This window comes from Botryllus schlosseri, chromosome 2, assembly GCF_051294905.1.
Source record: "Botryllus schlosseri isolate E-star chromosome 2, Bs_hap1, whole genome shotgun sequence".
NCBI lineage: Eukaryota > Metazoa > Chordata > Ascidiacea > Stolidobranchia > Styelidae > Botryllus > Botryllus schlosseri.
In genome coordinates this window covers 24,271,808-24,297,074 of record NC_137237.1, presented here as the reverse complement: position 1 = coordinate 24,297,074, position 25,267 = coordinate 24,271,808, and the positions used below count along the sequence as shown (strand labels likewise).

Here is a 25,267-nt window from a genome sequence, read left to right as displayed (position 1 = left end):
ATACCGGGTTTCGTGGTTCCGTTCACACCGCATTGTCGTCTATATCAAACATTTTATCACAGTAAGTATGGCCCCCATAACGTTTGAAACTACCGTTTCGCAATTTAGCAATTACCTATTATACCTAACAGCCCATGACGTCACCTAATCTAAAAAAGTGGAATTTGACTTTTTTTTAACGTTAGACCTGTTTTAGCAGACTGCCGTTGAAACTTTCTGGACAAAAGACATGAACTATATTTTCTGCTTTTTTGAAGTAGTATTTGTATTCTTCTTTCAATTACAGGTATTATACGTTGAGTTCTAATTAAAGTTTCAGTTCTTTGTCTGGAGAACAAACATGTTGAAGTATAAAAGCAAGTGTAGTAATGCCTTATATTTTTCGAAAATAAAGCGATACGCCCTATGGCATTTTTACAATTTGCCATATTTTTAATTAACGTATACTAATCGCGCAAAGTGTTAAAGCCGTATCCGACACTACATCTCCGCATTGCCTTTCGACTGAACTAGGGGCCTTGTAATATGGGGGAGGGCGCCATGCCATAATATTCTCTAAAACGGAGTGTTCGAGTAAACAAAGGATTAGCATCGCATTTACTTATCAATACTATCATTTACATCCCATGATGTGGACGACTGCTTATTCTGTCAGAAATTGACACCTCCTGGGAAGCATCAATATGAATCAAGCTCTCTACACTTCAGCATAGCTCCATTTGCAGCTATTGACAGTTCATGCGAACGAATTACGATCGTTTTCACAACTACTTACTTACTTGAGTAGATTTAAAGTCAGTCAATTCTACTTCTACTTCAAGTAGTTTTAGGTTGTTCATGCAAGAAGTACTTCTACTCGTACTTGAGTAGATTTTATCGCCGCTACTTCTACTTCTACTTGAGTAGCTTTCTTGACTACATTGACCACCTCTGGAAATAATATGTATTTTTCATATTGACGACTCCCTTCATTTCAGCATATCGATTCGTGAAAGATGCCTGGCAGGAACTCGACAAAGGTTTTCAAGATAGGTAAGTATATTGCGACAGTTCTGAAACAATAGCTCATTTTGGAATGGAATACTGCCATCTGGTGGGTGTTATTTTGCATTCTACATCCTAAAGCGGAATTAACTGAGATTTACTCATTTAATTGATGGAATGAGTAATACCAAGTGACTTTTGATCTTCGAGACAGTTCTTACATTATCGCATAGGACGCTACCATGAGATTTCATGCAAAACGGACTCCACTTACCCATGCGATGCACTGGATGTCGGCACCTTGCTTCTGGCACCCTGCTGCTGTAGCTGCAGAGATTTGTTTGGTTCCCTTTGGTCACGATATATAGTATAAAACGATATATAATACTCTTGCAGATCTGGTGCGAAAGACAATTTGAAGTCGAGCTTCAAAATAAAATCATATAGCAACAACCCTTTGCTTCACTGTTATGAATATACAGTCGAATCCGCTTTATTCCGACACTGGATATCCCTATAACACTTTAAATGGCCGAAATGGCCGGGCACTCAAAAAAGTAAAAATAATCGTAAAGCACTCCCGCTAATTCGTACAATTCTTCGCTAAGTTTCGACACAGGTTTGCAATTCCTATTGTTAGATTATGACACAATAAACAGTATAACTATGGTGCGTTTTATGCGATGAGTGCCAATTACCGCAGTATAGCGCAGCTGAAATTCATTTATTGCAAGGCAGCACAGTCTTTTTAATGCGTTACGCACGCATTACGCCTGGCCATGAAACGAACAATTGATTTTAATCTTAATTAGGCCAAAAGTACGTCCAGCGGTGATTGTTACCTGAACAAGGCGTAGTGCGGGCCAGGTACCAAATGAATGTTTTAGAGCAGTGGTTCAGTGCTGCACCATTTTTATTCAGCGTCCCCAATAGCGAGTCGGTGCGCCCCATCTCCCACTGAGTGTTTACACCCCGTCGAAATCCATATCATCCTCCAGGGAGGGGCACTGGCGCCAACCACTGTTTTACAGGTTATTGATTATTTTGTGTGTTATCAAAATGTAATGCTACTAATTATGCAACATTTTTTAAATGCCAAGTTTCCCTGCAAACCATTGATGACATGTTTTAGAGCTGACTTATGATAAACTTCCAAAATCAGTCCCATGGTTTGTATGAGTCATTTCAGTCCGTATTTGATGAATTAGCTCCAATATTGTGAAGCCATTAACGCAAACTATTTATGAACAACTAGAAATTCTGACAATGCGCACATTTTGACATAGCTATTTTCGTTCTAGAGAGTTACGAAGAAAAGAACAAGATGATCATGACTCCTGAAACATGATCGATCTAGCTTGCGCGACTTCCCATTATGCATCAAAATACGGAGCGCGTGAAATTGCTCGTCTCCTCGCAAGCAACAGTTGTAGCCGGAAACACTGCACCAATGCTTCCATTTCTCGAAATTGTATGCGATTTCCTGATTATAACATTAGTGATTTGGTGGACAGTACGAAATCCGTGTTTGACAGCGCAGAATTATAAGAGCTGTTTTCCTGAATGCTGCTGCACTCGTGCACTGATGAAACATAAAAGATAAAATGCTGAATACATTCATGGTTCATAAAATTAGATGGTCAGGATATATCATATATTTTATTGTTTTGTTTTAAAATATTGTTACTTCGATTTTTCTATTCTTCAGTTTTCTTATTGTTTTACCGTAATTTGTCTTTTCAAAGACAACCTATTTGCCATATGCATGATCGTGTGATTGCTCATAACTCCTCGGATGTCATATAATGATATAATTTCGTTATTCTTCTTCTGCTTTTCTATGCTACAACTCCCGTTGCAGAACTATTTTGGATGTCTATCGTAATTCCCGAACTATATCTTTTGCAATCAAATGCGTATAATTAGAGCCCGACCGATTATCGGCTCGCCGATAATATCGAGTCGATATCACGCTTGGAGAGAAATATCGGTATCGGCCATTGAACGTAAAAAAATATCGGCCATTTTCGTGACGTCACAACATGGTGGCAGGGAGTCAGAGAAGTCGATAGAAGACGTCAGGACGGTAAATTATAAAAATAAATGGCCAAGCTGCATATAGTGCATATTGCATACAGGGCAGTAGGCGTGCCAATCTGAAAAATATTATAGATAACGAACCACCGTTATGCCCCACTGACTTCGTGGGAATCCCCCTGTAGTAATCGATCACCAAAGCCAGAGAGCAGCTGGATGGATAGTTGTCTGCAGAAGATTTCAATCAGTAAGAGAAATGAAAACTTCAATCGTGCTGGACTGACCCTCGTGATGATAGAGAAAGGAGTCGCGTCGAAACATTTCTCTGAAGATAGTGCTATTGGTTCGGTACCAACAGAGCTAATTATACCAGTGATGTATGAAGTCGTCTGGACTGAGGCCTGCGAGGCCACCATGATAGGAAATATGCGAGCATAGAGGGGAAGAAAATCAAGCAAACGTGGAGTAAAGTCAATAATTGATACGAAAATTTTTGATTTCATGATGACATTGGTCAATTTTGACAAAAAAACGTAAAATATTGATCAATTGATTGTTGAAATGCTGGTCATGGTCAACTCAATGCCCAAGGGAGATGTGTGGAGCAGTTGCAGACGTGGACAATTTGAGTTGTTAGCACATTCTATTCAGCTATTTTTACCGATGTGCTGAAGGCTCCAAGTGCACTGCCAAAAGAATGTCAATAATAATATCAATATTTGGTGAAACAATCGAAGGAAAGATCCCCTGCAAGGGAGTGGTGGAACCGAAATGATGAAAGATTTCCAATTCTTGCTGTGCCAATAATTATGTTACCTAGTGAAAGACTGCTCACTGTGTTTAGTACTATATACATCATTTATGGAAGACCACGGAAGTTCACTCCATGGAGAAAGGGCCGAGAAATTGTGCTTCATGAACTGTAATCTGCAACTGCTGGATTGGTGCTTTTGATATATTTTTATAGCCCCTAGATCATTTATTTTATGTTCACGCATATCAATGGCTGTAAAGTTGTTGTAATAAATGCTATGAGGTGTTAAACATGGGCCTTGAGCTAGATTCCATATCTTTTCAATATCGGCTGAATATATCGGGGTTATCCGTGGAGGTACTGGATATCGGTCTTATCGGTATCGGCTCAGAAATCCAATATCGGTCGGGCTCTACGTATAATCATCATTCAATATTTTCGAGAATGGTGCAGCCTACGCGACGTTGTGCTTAGTGAATGTGTACAATATCGCTATCCCAAAGTTGCTAGTTGTAAATTCTATGTTTCCTAAACTTGTGTACTTATAGCGGGAGCTCAAACTTACCCCAGGGATTAGCTGAGTCAGTCTTAGAGGTTCGCCGGAGGACATATGATTGGTAACAAGATAGTTTTGGCCATCATTGACTGCAGGCAATTAGGCGAGATCAGTCGTCGAATTGTGACTGTTGTGTTGGGACACAGACATGGAGAAAACGGGATATATAATAGTAATCGATTACGACGATAACAACATTTTCAAGTAATCATAATCGCAATCGATTACATTCGAAAAAAATCCGCGGTGCTAGTCAAAGTGATCGATTAGTTCACATATCTAATCGAAATCTTTGTTGACGAATGTGGTGATCTGTAATCAGGCAATCATTGTTTTCCTGTGATTGCTTCTGTTGCACGTTACATTGTCGTCTTTTCTGTTCTGCTGTATGCTGTGTTCTGTTGTATCTTTCTTAACATAGTTCCAACTATCAGTGTCATATTCATTTTTCATTTATTTGCAATTTCATAATCGAAACTCTATCACAGCACTTTATCAAGATGTAAACGCGCGAAAAAAGCATAATTCCCACTTCAGACATGCCTGGAACAAGATGTTTGGTCATACCGAAGTGTCGGAATTTGCCACCGTAAATAATACAAATTCAAAAATAGCCGAAATTTCAATTCAAGATTGTACCGCCTTTACTGGTCGGAACTGACTGAAATTTGGTGTATAGCGTTATTTTTTAGGCAAACTGAGTATATTATCATTAAGCGTGTGAAATTGGAAAAAATATATTTTTGAACAACCCTAATGCTCAATCCACAAGAATGATGTAACGGGTTAAGGAGCTTACACGCGCAATCCACGACTCGGATTGTATTTAACACAAATGGTATTTTAAAACACTTCATTTAAAACGGGGGTTCTCAACCTGGGGGACGCGGGAGTCTCTCAAGGGGTGCGCGAGAAATTGACAAAGTCTGTATAAATTGTGACGAACCATGTGTCTTACAACCATTCTGAAAAGACGATTATTGAAGAAGAAACTTATTTCGTATTCAAGAAAGCTTGCCGAATACAACCTCCAGCAGTCGCGCTCAACGCAGTATAGGCTGATTTCAACTTCATTTGAACAAATTTTTGATATTCTTTGAAAATTTAGAGCAATTTTCACGTATAATTAATTCATTTCTTCATAGCTTTGGCAGTAGCCTAAAGCTCGGTGCGCTGTTTAACTGATGTTAATAGCTGGCGAACTGCACTGCCTAAACAGGGACGGGCGACATAGGTTTTCGAGACAGGATTTTGTCCGGCCCGCGGCCGCGTACTGTTTCCCGTCTTACATGATAATGTGGCCCATGGCCCCAGTCTGCCGAAATTCCCCACTACTTGCTTAAACGTCAAATTTTAGTGACTGTACGTTATTATATACGTGTTTGCGCAGCATGCGGGAGTACAGCTTACGCACAAGTTCGTCGGAGCGAGAAGACTTGCATGCATTATCTGCTTTTACCATATATTAATCCTAATGAACTGATATCTTGGTAAATTTGGAGTACCGGGCTTATAGAACGCCTTGGAATCTTAATTAGAGTTTGAACCGTGTGTTTTGATCACAGAGAAGCAGACATGGCGGCACCAGGTATGACAATGCTATTCTCAAATCCCCATTGTCTTCGTCATTTTCGGCGAAAAATGGTTTTGAAGTTACGTTGCTGCCGTTAGAATACATTCAATAAATACGATTTATTCCTTGTATATGTGTATCAATAGGCGAATAATGTATCGATTCAGCAATCCGGCCCGCCAAGTACCTAATTTTCCTACATCCGGCCCGTTGACTGGAGAAGTTGCCCGCCCCTGGCCTAAGACAATGTAGGTTGCCGGGTTTCGCCCTCAATTAGGCTACCCTATATACAGATCAACACAAATTAATTCAATTCCAAAACTCATCAATTTTTGCATGGCAGGACAGAACGATGCCGTGCTCTCTTTATTCATTACCAGCATTAGGATTAGTATCAGTGAAATCTACCTTGAAATAAATTGATGTCCTATTCAATGTTTTTTTTCGTTATTTTCAAACAAGTTTCGGGGAAATTTGTCTGAAATGTAAAAGACTCAACACCCGGGATGCGGATTCAAACTTGGCGTAAGATATACCATATGTATACTATGCTACTATGCTAATATACTACTATATTATGTGCTCTTTTTGACATTACGATAAGTGCAGGGGGCGCAAATTTTTTGACCATCGCCAAGGGGGCGCATGTCGAAAAAGGTTGAGAACCACTGGTTAGAAACATATTTTAAACAGTTATTTTTTTAAACATTGTCTTTTAAAAAGAACAGAATTGATTGTTTTTTTAAGTTGTATAATGAGGCCATTTACGTGAAAACCCTACCCTCGACACAATAGAAATTTATTTGTGCACCTGGCGTGCAATGGAGATAATTAGAATTATCTTTTAGCGGTAGTACCATTACGGAGGCTTTCTGAAGCAAATGGCTGCGGCCAAAAATGTTTCCTGGTTATATATTAAATTTGAGAACACATTACTTAGAGCAGAGGTGGCCAATCTTTTCGGCTAAAGGGCCACTTGAGATTTACGAGCCATTGCGCGGCCGCTTGAATGTTAATGACATTTTACTGGTCGTCCAATAGCAGCGAATCGGATTAGGTAACGGTGACAACAAGTCTTGTCTTACTACGAATCAAAATCGCTAACAATTATGTCATGAAAACTCCTCGTGCATAATTGTCCTAGCCGCGCGAAGAACGAAAATTTCGCAAAGATAGTAAATGAATTCTGTCAATATTATTGTTGCTTGCGTATATTCCGGTATGCCATGGTATACCGCTGTGCTGATTTGGCAAGGACAGGATTATTAGGCGCTTAGACATATCAATATCGAAGGTTTCGGCTAACATGCGCCTATCATTTTGTGTCACGGTTTCATCGCCGACGATCTTTCTACAAGTGCACGTGCGCACTCGATAAGTCGCATGTTTAACGACACGTTCTTTCATAATTGCGATTCTTGTTAGACTCAGCTCTGGAAAGTATACCAATACTAAAAGCAAGAAATCGAGTGACAATTAATCGCGTGAAATTCTAAAACACATTGAAAATCAAATAAATCTGCCGCGAAATATTATGGTCATATACGAAGATCTTCGAAAATGTGGCGGACCGCGAAATATTATGGTCATATACGAAGATCTTCGAAAATGTGGCGGACCCCTGGCTACGCTAATGCGTCGGGACTGATATTATACTATCAATATCCCGAATTTCACGGCCAGGTTAATCAAATTTTGGGTTGGCTTTGCAAGTTCATAATAAATTACCTCGGTAATTATTTTTTTTGATAATATAAGGTATTTCGAAAATTACCTCGCGGGCCACTCAAATCTTTCTCGAGGGCCGCATGCGCCCGCGGGCCACGGGTTGCCCGTCCCTGGTCAAATGCATGATTTTCATAAGGAAAAGCCGTTTGTACCGAGGCGTTCCCTGCACCTTATTTGCATCTGCCGTGGATTGGCACAGTTTGTAATAGGTTTGAAAAATAAATTTAGTCCTCCGTGAGTCATTGTTTGCCACAAGTGGAACCCGTGTCATATTTGCTACGAAATCTTCACTATACCCGCAACGCGAGAGAATGCGCTACCTCGGAACGACCAGATTAACATATTTTACCAATGCATGTCCCGATGCGACAGTCAGTATCATGGGTCGCACGTCTCAGCGTTTGCAACAAAGAATTCACCGACATCACAGTCTCAAATACCATGCGTGATCCAATAACAACTTGTAATTCTGCCACCGGACAACACATTTTAAAACACCTCCAGTGTGCGAAACAATACAGTAGTAATCAGTTTTCCATATGGTTGCTCGTGGTTGTTCTCTTATTCAGTTAAAAGTCCTCGGATCTACCGTTACAATAAGCCGCAAAAGCGGATCCTCTGCCGCCAGAAGGAGCATATGTATACCATGGGATTATTTCATTTGTGTTGTCGTTCGGCTATTTTACAGCCGAATTTGTGTCTGTTATACCGTAACCGTGTCATTCACGAATCTCTGTACTTGTCATTATTACGTCACAACGGCATAATTCTTTATATATTTCGAATTTGATTAACCGCATTTCATGACGTTCGCTCCTGGTGAGAGTCAGTCCAAAAACTTCGAGTGGGATGAATTTGACAATATGAACGTGTTGTTTGCTGCAATATTGAAGTTCTGTACTAGTAGGTACACCGGTATACAGTCACGCCACATAACAATTCCGGAATCAAGAATGGCATTTGGTAAATTTCTGATCAATCTTATTTTCTCAAAAAACATCTTGCTCCGAATATTACCGAAAAACTTCTCTTCCTGATTTTCAAAGTTCTACGTAATAAATTAATGACAAGCTGCTTGGTTGTACAGCATTTCAATATACAATTGAATGGTATACTCATACTGGAATGAATTCGAATATTTTCGGCTGACACTCGTCAGGGGTAATCTTCAACAACTAGTAGAGAATTGATGATATAGAATTTGTAGAGAATTATTGATAGATATAAAATGAAGAAAGTATCATTGATCAGTATTTCATCTCTAAAAAGCGCTTAATTTGGTTGCGTAACTCCTTCATATCCTATATTACATTTTAAATCGGATTAGAGTCAGAGTTTTGGAAACACCAGCTTGAAATTGACACTGTGATACATGATGTTATATTTCTAAATCTGAATAAATATTTGTAAAATGTTGATGTGATTTTCCTAGGAGAACGGCCAGTGGCGCAATTGGTATCATCCCAGCCAAAAGGAAGATTCGACAGATCTGGAATACCGCGAAATGATCGGGCTCGGTAAAAGATTTGCAAAGACCTTCCAACAGCTTTTCTCGGAAAAAAACCGTGTTAAGTATGTAATGGTTTCTTATCGAAATTCCATACCGTTGTGTGCGTATGTGTGAAAATATACAGAGAGTGATAGATTAAGATACATATGCAAATACATATTGCTATTTGCTAAAAATATGTAGATAAATGATGATAATTTGTTCATCCTAGGAAAATTGATGATATTAGTGGGTACAGAACTTTAAAAAAATGTGCAGTCGAAATAAAAATACTGAGGTCTCGAACTTGTTCGATCCGCGTCTGGGATACTGAAAGAGCGGCCCGTGATACTATTTAATACAGCCTGCGATAGGCCAATTGACTTGAACACTTCATAAAAACAACTCCAGTAAAATACCAAATCACTTTTATATGAATACAATGTTCCGCGGATATTCAGAATCGTGATCATAACTAACAGAACGACAGATCTGACGATGTCGATGTCTAGAAAGGGTGACATTAGTTACCGTTGTGACTGAAGTAGATGTATAGTGATTTCCAAGTAAGCAAATAAGTGCGTTCTAGGCCTAGTTTGGCCTAGGTAACTGAGAACTGTCAAGCAGAAGTAATCTAAAACATAACCACTTGAAGAAGTATTGCCAGTAGCCGAAATTTACTTGAAAGATGTAGGCTACTTCATTACTGATCACATATGTCAATATCTAAGACGTAATAATCTTAAGCAACACCTCATTTTTGAGATATAACATCCACTAGTCCGAATGAATTGACTTTTCGAGTAACTCTACGGCTCGCGTAAGCTTGCGATAACGGTTATGAGGCTGGACTTGACTCTTTATGAACACGGAGACTCGATACCGTATCTACTCAGTGGTGAAAATTTAAGACATATATTAAATTGATGAAACCTGGAGTTGAGGTACTGAAACTACTAGATAGTTCTCCAGGGTGACCAAATCGTTTTACTCTGTTTATTGGCTTGAATTCATATGCAGAATGATTAAATTTTTGAAGTTCAAGTTGACGTTTTGGAAAAAATGATTGTAAAAATCCATTTTCTAGCTGAGATAAACCGCTATTCTAGAAAAAACTTCAAGATGAGTTGCCGGATAGAAATGATTAGGCGGAACGTTATATGTTCATTAAACACCTGTTTCTCAAATTTGCTGCGATCATACCCAAAGGCGTATAGTCATAATCGTTACGCGTTATTACTACATTCGCCATCACCGCCGCCTATATCAAGAAATGCAGCTACAGAATTCAATTTGAAATACTAAACGTCTTCCTAACTTCCACTCAGTAATATGATGTTATATTCAATAAAATTCATATTGTTGCTGTTCATTAACAGCCTACAGTTGATATTTACACAGGACAGATGACGTTTGCACGAAAATTGAACTAAATTAGAACTAAAACGTAGCGGTCCGTGGGGGTCTGTGGCGGTCGAGAGGGGGTCCGCGAACACAAAAAGATTGAGAACCACTGATATAGATGAATTTACCTACAATGTCGACTTAGTTATTGTTGTCAAATTAGTTAACATTGTTTCTCAAGTACAAGTGAAAATAAGCGATTTACAAGACATGTCAAAACTAATTCAAGTGATGGGAGAGAATGACAGTCTGAAAAGTTGTCGATCTTACCGAATAACGCAGCATGGCTGGCTAATAGCACTAACAGTAGGTGCGATATACAAAAATTAATTCATTTACAGTGATACATGTGCAATTTTATGCATGAAGGTGATACAAACATACCATAAAACTACTTTCTTTATAAGAATCAAAAGTTCGAGAAGTAAATAGATTTGGAAATTGTTAACTAAAAATGGAAATAATATAGGATCATAAATAGGTGAGCAAGAAATCAAAGACGACAAAAGCTTGCTTTAGTTCTCCTAAACAATAAAAGTACTTCGTTATTGACCACATCTTGGTATTGCAGAAAGTGCGAGTAGTCTGAAGTCCTACCTGAACGCTATATTATATGATTGAATATTTCAACAAGTTATGCATGCATAACTATGTTCTTCCCATAACCTAAACATTCTCATGCACCACGACACTATGCTATCGCAACATGTTATGATTATAACACGTATTTACCAAGAAGGCTGACATTTTATTCGGTCTATTGATTTCCATACAGATATTATTAGTCGAACTTTCAGAGGACACGGGAATCTGCCAGAATTTTTTATGGAACATTCGTCCAATTCGTCACAACCAATTATCATAAACGACACCATCATATTCAGTCTCGCGAATTGTGACAGATTTCTGAAAGAAGTATGGAATAACGAAGATATTTTGGCTGAAATAAAAAAATTGCCAACGGTATGTACACATGTGCAATTGTACATTTGGATTGTTAAAAATAACTTTTTGTTTCGGATTTTTGTAATTCTCTGATTAAATCGTTAGTTGCCTAAAAAACGCTGCAGGCCACCTTCGGGTCAATTACAACTAGCAGAGCCGAAATGGAGCCAATTGAAATTTCAGCAATTTTTGGAAATATAATATTTACGGTGGCAAATTTCGTAATTTCGACATTACCCTAAATCAGGGGTCTCAGACTCAAATGTGCTCGCGGGCCAATTTCCTACTTTTTGATGACGTCGCGGGCCGCAGCACCAATAATAGGGTAATTCAATGTATTTCCAAGTAGCCTTATTTGACGTGTCCTTGCAAACTGACATTCCAGACGCATCGTGAAAATGTGAATTACTATTGTGAATTCACGAATTCATGCCTGTCACGGAAACTATCACATTTTAAAATATTTGAATAAAATTTTTGCTGTACTTGGCATAGTTGCTGTATATTCAGTTGTAGGCACCATGCGAGAGTACAAATGCATCAGGACATCGTAAAAGCTGCAGCGTTATAATAGCGGACATTTGCCTTGTCACAATAATAGGTAGAATATTTTATAATTTTACAAAGATTGATCTGATAACAGAGCATTGGAGCAATACAGCCTAATCCGGGTTTCAGGCATACTCCGGATAACTAGGCTATTGATCAAGTCCTTACCAAAGTGAAATTGAATCAGCGTTAGATTAAACTTCGAAAATTGGAACAGATCTATCACAACTTGAATATAATGGTTACTGTGCCATAGCAATAGAAATGTCCAATTGCCGGAGAAATCATTGGTGTTACAGCTGTGAAGCGTACGCTACGACTACTTTACACTCACTACATTTAATTGACCATAATAGCAAGGATAAGATACCCAAGATGACACAGGGTGTAGCATTACATCAAAAGGGCAACATACCGCCAATGGTTTCTGTACCGACCTGCTTAGATATCTAAGTAAGCTATGCGCAACACAAGCTAAGACTCAACTAAAGTCATTTTTATTTTACCACCCAGTCAGTTCAAATTCGAGTAATTTTAAGAAAGGTCGCGCCCAAGTCCAAATCACAATTTTCAGTTCTAAATCATCAACGAGCCATGTTTTACCCTCATAAACAAGTAATGCGACGTAATAGTTGATCTTCCACTGCGTGGTAACTTTTGAAAGTGATGTAAGAGTGAAGTTTGATGAATAGTTTCAAGCTTCTGGAGTAGTTATAGAGCAAATTTCCAGTTCTCAAGTTAAAAAAGAAGATATTTGGCACGTAAATATTTTCGAATAGTTCGAAATCCGAAATGCCGTCACGGGCCGCACGAAATGGCCTCGCGGGCCGCGTGTTTGAGACCTCTGCCCTAAATCGTGTTCCATGCCTGAAGGGAGAGTGACGATTTTGCATGTGTGTGAAATATTCATTGGTCGTACCGCACAATATGAAATATATAGTACAAAGCTTCGCACGTTAGTGGAAATGACATATCTATGGAGCCGCGATCAACCGACTGTATTGTTACATGAAATAGGTATGGTGGAAAAATACCAAACTATACTTAATATGATGTAGAAATGGGACATATTCATTATGGCACAGCACGGAAGGTAGATATTCAAATTTACCACATCTCTCATACCGTTATCGCGTCATAATGAGCGATACTCGAATACTCGACTCGACTTGACTCGAAGCCAAATACTCGATTCAGAATCGGCATGTCATTGAAATTAATTATATAATTGCTTATTTCAAAAGAGGCACGCTGACGTTCTCACCTCTTCGAGGATACTTCTTTCTGATTACTTTTACTATTCCAGGCCAAGTGTTCGTGAAGACATCTTCGGACATTGCAAAACGACTAGTCGTGTGAGAAGTAGATATCAATACTCTGAATACTTTGTGCTTTGAAGGTTGTGCGGAACAAGTGTCAGTAAACGGAAATGATAGTCCGTCGTGTCGGGTATTCACAAGATCTAGACGCCGTAGACGGTGAGGAAGTGTGACTTGTGTGTCCTTTTCCTGTGGTGTGTCCTGTGGTGTGGCATCTCAACAAACCTTCATATGGGTGTCATATCGTTGGGGCCTTATCGTTCTACTACTGAAACTTGGTTATCGGGAGGGTTGGTTGGGGCATTTCATAACAATCAATATTGATGTGTTGCCGCTATCAAAGCACGCAGGAACATATAATTAGACATTGGCATATAAAATAGTTTACCAAAACATGATATTTTTGTTGTTGTTATTGGGGCCTTCTCTGTGTGTTTAACTGTTTATATGCATCGCAAGACCTCGAACACTCGGAATACGCATAGAAGTAGGCACTGGTCAGAGTGAAGGCATGGGGAAAGGGTAAGGCTAATCCAATTTAGGCAACTTACAGTGCTCAAAAATACGATGCAAAGAACTGCGGTGACGCTGCTATTTAACTCTTAATACCCAGTTTAGGTATCAGCCTAACAAATCCATTTGGTATAATTCAGTGGTTCCAACCTTTTCCTAGTCCCTGACCCTTTTCAAATAATTGACTTGACTTATGGATTCCTAAAATATCAAGACACAAATCAAGTTTACGTGGTATATTTCGTTGCCGTATGTTAGTGACAATGATGTGTCAAACTGACCATGACCAACAATTAGCCTGCGAGATATTCGTTGTAAGTGAACATGTTACCACCACCACCTTGTATGTGTTGGAAACAAGGCTTCATATCGGATTATCATTGAACATTTTGACTCGAGTCAATTCACTCGATTTATGGAGGTGACTTGAGTCGAATTTTCGATGGACGAAACATGATTCAAGTACACTCAACTCATTGGATTTTGCAAGATGTTTGAGGGTTTATTGAGCAGCTATTTTCTAGCATAGAGTGATAAATAAAAAGTTAATTATACATGCCTAATGCTGTTGCATCGCTCACACATACGTTGAACGTTTAACTGTGTATCATCTGTACAGCGATTGCCAACTTTTTTCAGTTCGCGACCTTCTATGAGGTATCGCATCTGATGATAGCGTGATTCAACTCACATGTGCGTCGCTGTTGGTGTTTTGCTATATTCATGGTGTTTTTCGACTGCTATGATCATTTACACCAGGCCGATATACTTTAATTTGATTCCGTAGCGTCCAATTTGTATCACGACCCACTTCTAGACTTATTTAAGACACCAGTTACGCGGATCAGATGTCGAGAACGAGTCTAGATACGCCTCCAACACTTGAGTCGAACACGGTCTTACTCGGACTTGCAACCTACTGGTGCTGAAAACGCTGTGTCGCCAAACATAATGCAGACAAGAATCAATACACGTAACGCATGATTACGAATGAGAAAGTGTGTATATTTTACGTTTAACGCAACGAGCTTCTGAGTAGCTTGGTCGTGGCAATTGTTTGCTCATTGTAACACCAAATCAGACTGGATTGCTGCATTTCCAATCAACGGTTGCAAAGCCTTTGCATGAAGAAATGAATTCCAACTCTCAGGCATACATAATCAGTAATCACTAGGGCCATTTAAAGTCATTAAAGTAATATTTTTTTCTATGCATCAGTAAGTCGTGCAATCGATTTTAACGTAAAAACCGCATCCCTATGGGGTATATTAAGAAAATTATAAAGTCATATAAAGTCATATTTTCCTGGCTAGGTCATATTTGAGTTATAAAGACATATTGTTGTATACTTTAAATAATAAGTGCCAATTTAAGCGGTGAAGCGATTAAGCACTAAGTAAGGCAATTTCTGATTGAACGAAGTCAAACTATAAGGTTAGCCTGCATAACATTACAGTCACAGACCTATGAGGTCACACATTGCATTATGTGGTCACATATTGCATCATGTTACTACAAAATTTGTTTTACTTCTGTGCACTGAAGTGGGACGTCATTTGAAGTTCAATCAGTGGGTAGGCAAGCTAAAAAGCTCAGTCATGGTCTACTAATGTACAAATACTGAAGTGTACAACTAGTAGCAAACTGAAGAATATAACAGTTGTATATATACAGTTCACTTCAAGTTTATAGATAAGAGACTTAGACACAGAGAGAAAATCTGGTTTAGTATGCCAAAAGTGAGAGAATCGAATGCAGCGAAAGTCAAAGCTATTGTAAATGAATTTAAGGACTTCAAAATCTCCCCTACAGAGAAACTGTCCTGTCAGGTATGCAGTTGCATTGTGAAGCATGAGAAACGTTTATTTGTTGAACAGGATCTTGCAACAGTCAAGCATAAGAAATGGATTGAAACAAGAACGACCCGTTCCTCAGTTCGGCAACAAGCATTCTCTGCAACTGTTATGTTGTGAATGCTTTACTCGTCATTTCAATGAGTTCGTTACATGTAAAAATACCCGATTTTCACATAAAGTCATATAAAGTCATATTTTCCAAAAAATAAAGTCATATATTTGATTTTTTTAAGGTCATATAAAAATGGCCCTAGTAATCACACACTGTCCAATTTCGCGCTCCAACCGAAATGACTGTCCGGGAAATTTGGTTCATTAATTATTGCGAGCACGGAAACGTAGCCTGCGGCGATTATATGAACTCAAAACGATCGAATTTAGAGCATGAAAACGTGTGTTTGCTCGTCTAATCTCGAGAAGATAAAGTGCTTGGGATACTGAATAGGAAACTGTAAAATTTGGAAAATCTTCTCAACCCACGTGAAACAGTTCCACGGCCCACTGGTGGGTCGCGACCCACCGGTTGGAAAGCACTGGTCTATAGCCTCTATTTATAATAGGGGACAGTTAAATAGATGATAGAATACAAAACCTCAGAAAGTTGAAACAAAAAGATATGATGTATAGTGCGCAATCCACCGACACATCTATGAGACAAAATTTAATCCTAAACTGATCGTTGATGAGTAATGTAAACGTATCAGCTAAATGCGTTCGTTTTTAATCATACAATCGGTTCATTAGGGTGAGCACTCAGCACTGATAATCCAATCGATTTTCAATACATTGCCATGCATACTACTGGTAATAGAGTTTACAGTTTACTACTGGTCAACGACAACGTAAGCTCGCATCACTTCGTTTGCAGCCAATTTATTTGTTATATAGTAATAGAGGCTCAGTAAAATCAGGCTGCGCGATCGTTGAATCACTCGCTGCAGCTGCTCTCACTGGTCACACCACCGTGTTGTGAACATCTAACTTTGATGGCTTCAAATCAACTGGAAAATTCGAGTATTCGAATCACGAGTCAGTGAATATTCCTGAAAAGCTGAGTTCAAGTCAAGACAATTCATTAATACAAAGTGACTCAAGTCAAGTCAAGTCACGTCATGTGATCATGAATACGGTTCTGGTTTAATCATTTTGCCCTTGATTAAAATCGATTTTAATCAACATAATAATTCAAATCATGATTCTTTTGATTTTTTTGTTTTTGTGTTTACTCATAATAACAACAACACGAACAAGAGAAAATGGGATGAATGACTACCATGTCAATCAAGGTGATGAAGGATAACGCTTAAACTTTAATAATGTGGGGCTGTGAATCATCATCCAGATAGCTGAAAACATTCAACCTATTTGGTTAATGATAGCTGAAAACGTTTAACCTATGCGTTAATGATGGGTCGCCCGAATTATTACTGAGCTGTTCTAGTATCAAGGAAACATGTTGAGTCAAATCGGGACCATCTATAATAGGTGCATCTTCATCTTGATCGATGGAGTGGTTTCTGCCAGCAAACTGGATCAGAGATGAGGGAATCTTTCGAGTTCGATACAGACTCCGGATTTCGCTGCGTTTGCGGTATCCCACCAGTGCCTCAGAAATAGCAACTAACTAGTATCCACAGCAAAACGCTAACACATTGATTGACTATCGCTGTTTGCTCTTTTCCCGTCTGTCTGTCTGTCTGTCATAAATAGCTGAACTATGCCGGTGCTGGAGACGAGATGCTATCTCCGGTTTACATAAAATGCACATAATTGTCCGATAATAAACCACATTCACGTATCTCGTCCAAAAATTTAAAAAAATCAGTAAAATCAAAATGGTAATAATAAAAATAAAAATCAACGAAAAAAACTGATTTAAATCACACTGATTTAAATCACACTGACTTAAATCAGCCTGACTTAAACCAGAACCCTAATCATGAAGTTATCTTGAGTCGTTCAAGCGCTGTCACTAGGGTTGCATTTAAAACAAAAATCAATTTAAAACAAACATGTTTAAAACAAGGCCCGAATTTAAAAAGTGTTTTTTTTTGTTTTTTGTTTGTTTGTATTTTTAAAAGCCACGGCGTCACGAATATCAATTGTGAAGTCATAATGGATCGACATTGACAATTGGAAATGTAGTGTAAATATAGCGCATTTGACGAAATATATGTACTAATAATGTTGAGCCGACTATTTTTAGAGTTCCAACCATCCCATATCGATATACGTCAGCTATATCGGGTGGAACTGTCCGTAGGCTCATACAACTTGTTTTTTGTAAAGTATTTAGACAATTATGGCATAATTTTACAACTTTAAAAAAAAATTGTTTTTTTTCAAAAAGGCTTTTGTTTAAAACACTATTTCAAACAAAAACAAAGTGTTTTAAAACACCGTTTGTTTTAAATGCAAACCTAGCTGTCACTAGGGTTGTTCAGAATTGACCGACTTTCAAAAAGTCATGGTTTTCAGTCCGTTTCCCATGCCTTATGACTTAAAAACATATCCTATAGCTACTTTTTTCTGTAACTCATCCCTTGCATCTGTGTGCATGTTGAGTTTGAATATAACCGGCTGATAATGGGGGATTCGCCTAAAATTTTAGTGCCGCAATTTTACTAAGCCTATTAAAATGTCATTTAAGTAAGGTTTTAAGCAACTGTTGTGGTTTAGGGTGATGCAAAACCTCACTTTAGATATTTTTCGAGTTCAGGACACCATTTTCGTATTGCTGACTGCCTTGGAAATCCTCAGACTTACCTAAAACTGAGCATCATTTGGCACGTTTCACCATGTAAAAGAATACAACTGTAAATCCAATCGCCCAACGACATTGTAAATATCTTATTGTAAAATGAAACGTAAGAACATAACTGGGAAACGGATAACAAAGCGAAACAATATAACAATGAAATGGATTATTTTGACAAAAATCCAACACTACTCAGATTGATGGGTTGATTTTTCGAAATTTTGAACTCTTGCAGGAGATCTTCCACGGCTAGTAAGAGACAGACTTGCTGTTTTCTGTCGTCTGGCACATATATAGTGTAGTCGGTATTCAATTTTATCATACATTCTGCTGGATTTTTAATACTTGACCATTATTCACGAATTCTCGAGCTCTCATGAAATGCGGATACCTATATGCAGGGTTGCCATACCGTCCTTATTTCTAAGATTTGTCCTCATTTTGAAGGGCCACGTCTTAGAAAACTCAACTGTCCTTATTTCTAAGAAATGTCCTTATTTTCGACTTGCGTCCTTCTTTTGTCTTATTTTCAACCACTACAGAAATTTGATCGTTTTACTCTGGTATTTGTGTTGCATAATATTCTAAAATTTTGCATTGTCGTAGAGATTTTATGACATCAAAGATGAAAGGAACTCTCGTGACGTACACACCACGTGATTTCGCTTCTAGGCGGTGGGATAGCTAGGGCAGTGAGTTTGTTTGTAGGTATTCATGGTGTTTGTCGACTACTATGGTCATTCACACCAGGTCCATATTCTTCATTTTTAGTCCGTAACTGCTGACTTATAACACGGCCCACTTCCAGGCTTTTTGTAAGACACCGCTTGAACGGATGAGGTGGCGAGGAGGAGCCTAGATAAACTTCCAACGCTTAGGTATAGGAATTCTGAAGCCGACCTTGGTCGGACTCGAGCCCGCAACCCATTGGTATTTCAGCCACTGCGCTATCTCGCCACGTATATGGGCAGTGAGTCTGAGTGGTGGTATAGCAGTTTCGGCTGTACCAAGCTATTACAGCGGACCTCATTTTAGCAGTAAACAGCAGTATCAGGTTCCTGCTGTCTAGTCTACAACAGAATAAGATGTGTGGAAGGCAGCATTTTTATTACGCGGTGAAAAAGGGTGCAGTGCAGTCGAGTGAGTCGACACTCGACAGTTTGGTTAAAAAGTAGTAAAGCTATAAATCATTGATAAATTTATCTCAATTATATTGCACATATAGTTTTAGCTAATAATAAGGCTGAATCTGATCATGCAGTTAAAATGAGCAGGCGTAAAAACGTTTACCGTGACGATTATGAGAGAGAATTCAATGGTATCTAACGAAGCTTGAAGGGCGGGTGTTTGACACATTGCAATATCTGCATTTGTGACATTAGCCCGGAGGCCATAGGAAAGACCGCTATTTCAACTCACATTGATACCCCAAAACACAAGAATTGAGTCATATTGATTAATTCGAGCCAGTCGATGAATAATTTTTTGACAAGTCGATCAACACGCAACAACGACCACAAACTACAATGCAGCTGCTGCTGATGGTACCTGGGCATTCCATACTGTCAACACCTGGAATCGTTCCTCACCAACGATTTCACATCGCAATTGTTCAAAGCAATATTCCCCGATTCCAGCATTGCAAAGAAGTTTGCTTCGGCCAGGACCAAGACTACTAGCATTGTTACCGGTATTTATCGCTCCCTACGCTCAAAAGTGATTTTGTCTAAACTTGGTGCGCGGCATTTTCCATCTTGGTAGACGTGTCTAATCACAGGGTGACAAAGTTTCGTTTGTCACTCTATGGGGAGGGGGTCAAGACCAATGCGTTTTTGGGGAGAGCTGACGAAGTGCTGTTTCGGCCCTCGGTAACGGTAGACCGAGACCAGAGCTGTCGTGAGATCCATGAAGCACTTTCTAATGACTAGGAGTTGCTGGAGCAGATTGTTTCTGGGAAAAGTATGGAATGTGATTTGCCACGGCTCGTATATATACAAACTATGTACAAAAACGGTTTTTAATGCTAGTCTAATATTTTGTCTGTCCTTATTTTTGGGTCCATGTCGATGGCAACCCTGCCTATATGCCATTCTGAAACTGGAAGACTCGTCCAATGGTGTTTTACTACCATAGCATCATTGTGAACGAAGAAGCCGTCTCAAGCAAATCAACGATCAAATAGCTCGCATGGATCTCTGTCGTTTATTTGGTTTACAATGGCTTTCAGAGTAGTAAATTTAGATGGATGATCGTATAAATATTGTCCAACTTCGAAATCACTGCAATGAATGGGGAGAACAAGCTGCTTGTACAGATATGGAACAGTTTTCTGTATGTTTACTTGGCCACTTGCTGCTGCGGTGAACCTCTATCAGCTCAGTCTTTTTCTTGTTGTCCGAGTTTAACTATCAATTCTCCATCTTTGGCACCAATCGTTGCTAATCTGCGACCCCCAATCGTGGAAAAATGCTATGCCTTCAAATTTCTTTATCATCTGCAAAAAGGCTGTTTGCTTCAACTGTCTCGGACCAAATGTATGTGGCAACATCACAAAGTGACTTTGAAGCTGTACTGCGTAAGCTATGTGATATAGGAAAGGAACCCCTGGAGTTATTTCGAAAATTGATGCAAAAACGCTCATTTGAGACGATTAGGCTACATAACTATCATACAAAATCTCCTACCCTGATTAGGGAGCAATGTTCCCTCTAATTTTTGACGAGTCTGCGCACACTTATCAACTCACTGTGCAGACCCTTGGACAACAGTGCGTAGCGACTAAAAAAAGGTCATCACTTCGTATCTATTGTGCGCAACTTCGATTTTCCGTGCGCGGAGACCGTGTCAGCACTGCGCATTTGCGCACGTGCGCAGCTTAGAGGGAACATTGTTATGGAGGTTCCTGATTAGGAACGATTGGCGGCAAAGATAAATTGTTGAAAGTCAAAATCAGACAACAAGAATAAGACTGAACACAACTAGAAGACAACCTGCAACAGCATGAAGTAACGAAGGTGTACTTACAGCTAGAGCACATCTATATCTTATTCACAGGCAGCTGACACCCACCATAGCATAGATTTTGATCTGATCCGATCATTCATCTACATTTGTGACTCTGAAAGCTCCTGTAAACCCATTCAATGACAGAGACATATGTCATGTTTTTAATTGTGTGTTTGATTGGGACAGAATCGTGGTTCATATTGATGCTATAGCTGTGGAACACCATCCGGTAGAGTCTTTTAATGTCCGAATGGCATAGTGATCCGCGTGTCATGAGTGCTCGGGAATTCGTGAATAATGGTCAAGAACCACGCTATGTCCAGTCCATATCTGACGACAGAAAACATAAGCCAGTCTCTTACAGGCCGTGGAAGATCTCCGACAAATATTTAAAAATTTCGAAAAATCAACCCATTCATCCACCTGATTGGTATTATATTTTTGTCAAATTAACCCATTTCTTTGTTATGTTGTTTCGCTTCGTTATCCATTTCCCCGTTATGTTCTTACGATTCATTTAATAATAAGATATTTACATTGTCACTGTGCAATTGGATGTTGCATTTACAGTAATATTCTTTTACATGGTAAATCGTGCATTATTATGCTAATTTTAGGTAAGTTTGAGGATTTCTAAGGCAGTGTGCAATAGAAGAATGGTGTCCTGACCTCAGTAAAATATCTACAGTGAGGTTTTCCATCGCCCCAAACCACAATAGCTGCTTATACACTATACATACAGTGACATATATGATATTTTAGTAGGCTTGGTAAAATTCATGAGCAGCCATCCTTCTTCCTCGCATCAATTTAATGCATCCTCGTCTGATCCCAAATCTAAAAGAGCACACTAATGACTAATGATAATCATTATTCGACTAATGTTATGGCAACTGCTAAAAATACCTGAAAACAAATAAAGGAAGAGACAATCCCTGTGTACATGCAGTATAGCGACAACCGCGGTTCAAAGTCATTGAACTTATCTCCTGTGATTCATCCAATGGTGAAGTGAAATCACGGAAACTGTAATAGTCAACAATCCAAAACCAGATGGAAATACCGTCCTCGTATACCAGAAGTGAATAAATATGATTCTTAGCTTGCAAGATCAGTGATCAAACGATGGATATTCGCGGTAACTTGAGGTCTCAACAAGATGATTTGCAGAATATCACCGTTTTATAAAGAATTATGTACAATACACTTGGTTGTTGAAATATTTTTATCCGCCTAAGACGCACAATATTCAATGCGACATATAAGACACAATGCGATTAAATGTAGCCCAGTGATAAAAGGATACCGGAATGATCCAGTAAGGTCTCTAAATTTAACATCCACCTCGACAGTTCGACACTGCAAAACATGCTATACTGCCGGGACTTGATGCTGCGTCTTGTGGTATTGTTCTCCTAAAAAGGACGGTTACTTGGTTGACGGAATATGGTATATCGTTTTGTTGTGCTATTAACCCGTACAACAATTCCTGATTTGTATTACTGTCATCGTTTCAGATTTATATTTTAGTCTGAAATATGTCAACCGAGCAGGAAAAGACCGTAAAAATCACTAGTAAATCAGTTATTACCACAAACTATGAGTTTGACTCGAAGCTGGCTATTCATAACATGCTTCAATGACAAAATAGAAATAAATCTTCCTCATGACTCGAGTCATAGTTGAAGTTGACTTAGACGTAACGAGACGATGCCATCGTCCTACAGTCTATATGTGCAACATGTCTCTTGTGGTAAATTTACCTCTGTTCACATTCGCGCAAGTTCGTTTGAGATTGCAAAATAATTTTACAGAACGAGAGTCCATTCAAGGCGGAAGAATATACCGAAAGGCTTAATCGGACGTTCAAGAAGTCGGAACTTGCGTCGAATGGAGCAAACTTGGCATTTTTGGTGAGCCAGTGAGGCGGTTATAGTGAGAATACACCCTATTGTTTCATCAATGGAAAGAATTTTACGTTGCGTATTATACCCTTGACGAGTTCTTCCGTGGGACAATGCTTCACAAGAATCAGATATACACGGATATTCAAAAACCTGCGTAGAATTAAACAATACGAATCTTCGATTAGGTGTCGCATTCGAGTTGCGAACCGTGAAAATGGCAGATATGCAGTCATTCTTCAACTTTGGTGGGATTGTCACTTCAAGTCAATTTGAATAACATCTAATTTAGAAACGATAAGAGGTTAGTTGCTAGCTTTCCAACTATATATTGGCATTGCTCACTCCATGAGAATGATGAACTGCAGCAATCTTCTCACGTTGAAAAATTCAAAAGGGGCCGTGAAAAAGTGAACTGAATGATTCGATGCCGGATCGAGTACTGGGTTGTCGAAGTTAGTGCCACATCATTATGTCATTGCAAATGGAAGGATCCAAGAAGAGTGAGAGACTGAAAAGAAAATAATGCCGGCTCTACTTCTAACAAAGGTTCGACCATGCCTATTTCTTTGTGATGATCCTGTATAGGTTGGTCACAACGTCTGATTATATTGCTACTGTCATGATCAACGATAATCTTACCCTTGCTACTGCGGTGCGAATTGCTTTGCTACATGCTACACTGTGAATACATTATTGGACAACATAGATGCATTTATCAGATTCACACTATTGCGTCGCCTGTCTGACTTGGAGTGGAGTCGAGTATCACTCACTATGACATCATAGGAGTATGTACGACGTGGAAAGTTTAAATATGTACTTTTAAGAGACCGTAAAGTAAATAAAAAAGCCTGTTCTCCATCACATCAATATAACGCGGTTGTGTCACTAGGCTCGGAACATCGTCTCTCTGCGATTGCCGCCTGCTCCGCGCTCTTTACAAGGAACGCCTAACACAGTACACAAGTCCATACGGTTATAATAAGATTATATTCCACGACACAGTATACTCAAATCGGCGTTTCACACTAGACTCATATTTAAAGAGCTTCTTTGAGGTACAGAACTTCAATATACAATTCAATAGTATATTCATATTGAAATGAACCCGAATATTTTCGGCTGACACTCGTCAGGGGTAATCGTCAGCAACTAGTAGAGAATTGGAAAGAACATTGTATATTAACAATCGTATCTTGAAATATGACGTCAGCAGCACGAAATGAGATCTCAAATATGAGAGCGTTCAATGTACTATTTTAATGTGGTACACGAACTCCTTTTGTTGTCAAAGCTTGGGCTGATGTATTTAGATAAAGGTCGACTCCAAGGCACACAGATGAAAGTGTGAGCGGCCCCTCCCAGTGACGCGAAATCAGTCGCCTCGATAATTTTTCGCACAGGCGGGATTATCCAACAGATGTTTGACAATGGCAGAATTTATGGCCTTTGAACGCTCAGGGTCAAGCTTAAGCGGATGAGTCAAAGGTGAGCTTTTCACCGAGCGTGATGTACGCGTTCTGATAAATATAGGGACATGTTGGTTTATGCGTTCCTGCAAACGCTTCGATGTTCTTCCTACGTAACGGTTACGTTGCAGAAAAGCATAAACCAGCATGTCCCAGATTTATCAGAACACGTGCATCACGCTCGCTGAAAAGCTCACCCTATTAACATGAAGGCATTCGAGCTATAGGTAACTGGTTCACTACTTTTATAATTTGACAATATATGATAAAAGAAGGCTCAGGAGCTAGAGCAGAGGTCTCAAACTCAAATGTGCTTGCGGGCCAATTTCCTAGCTTTTGATGACGCCGCGGGCCGCAGCATCAATAATAGGGATATTCAATGAATGATTTACAAATAGGCCTTATTTAACGGGACCTTGC

The 25,267-nt window shown here is 39.1% G+C and overlaps 1 protein-coding gene and 1 long non-coding RNA gene across 3 annotated transcripts in view; one reads left to right on the top strand and one right to left on the bottom strand.

The window, feature by feature from the left end:
• LOC145456744 (NACHT, LRR and PYD domains-containing protein 3-like) overlaps positions 1–8,100 on the top strand; it is an 84,154-nt gene extending 76,054 nt beyond the window's left edge. For both annotated transcript variants that reach the window (XM_080334864.1, XM_080334855.1), the window contains 2 exons: positions 978–1,032; positions 2,286–8,100. In XM_080334864.1, the coding sequence (XP_080190990.1) occupies positions 978–1,032; positions 2,286–2,325 (95 nt within the window). In that variant the 3' untranslated portion in view covers positions 2,326–8,100. The remainder of the gene's footprint in view (positions 1–977; positions 1,033–2,285) is intronic.
• Positions 8,101–16,903: 8,803 nt separating this feature from the next.
• Positions 16,904–17,636, bottom strand: LOC145434256 (uncharacterized). The gene is made up of 2 exons (XR_013913313.1): positions 17,102–17,636; positions 16,904–17,068 (listed from the first exon to the last, which is right to left on the bottom strand). It is a non-coding gene; the product is annotated as an uncharacterized LOC145434256 (long non-coding RNA).
• Between the last annotated feature and the right edge of the window lie 7,631 nt (positions 17,637–25,267).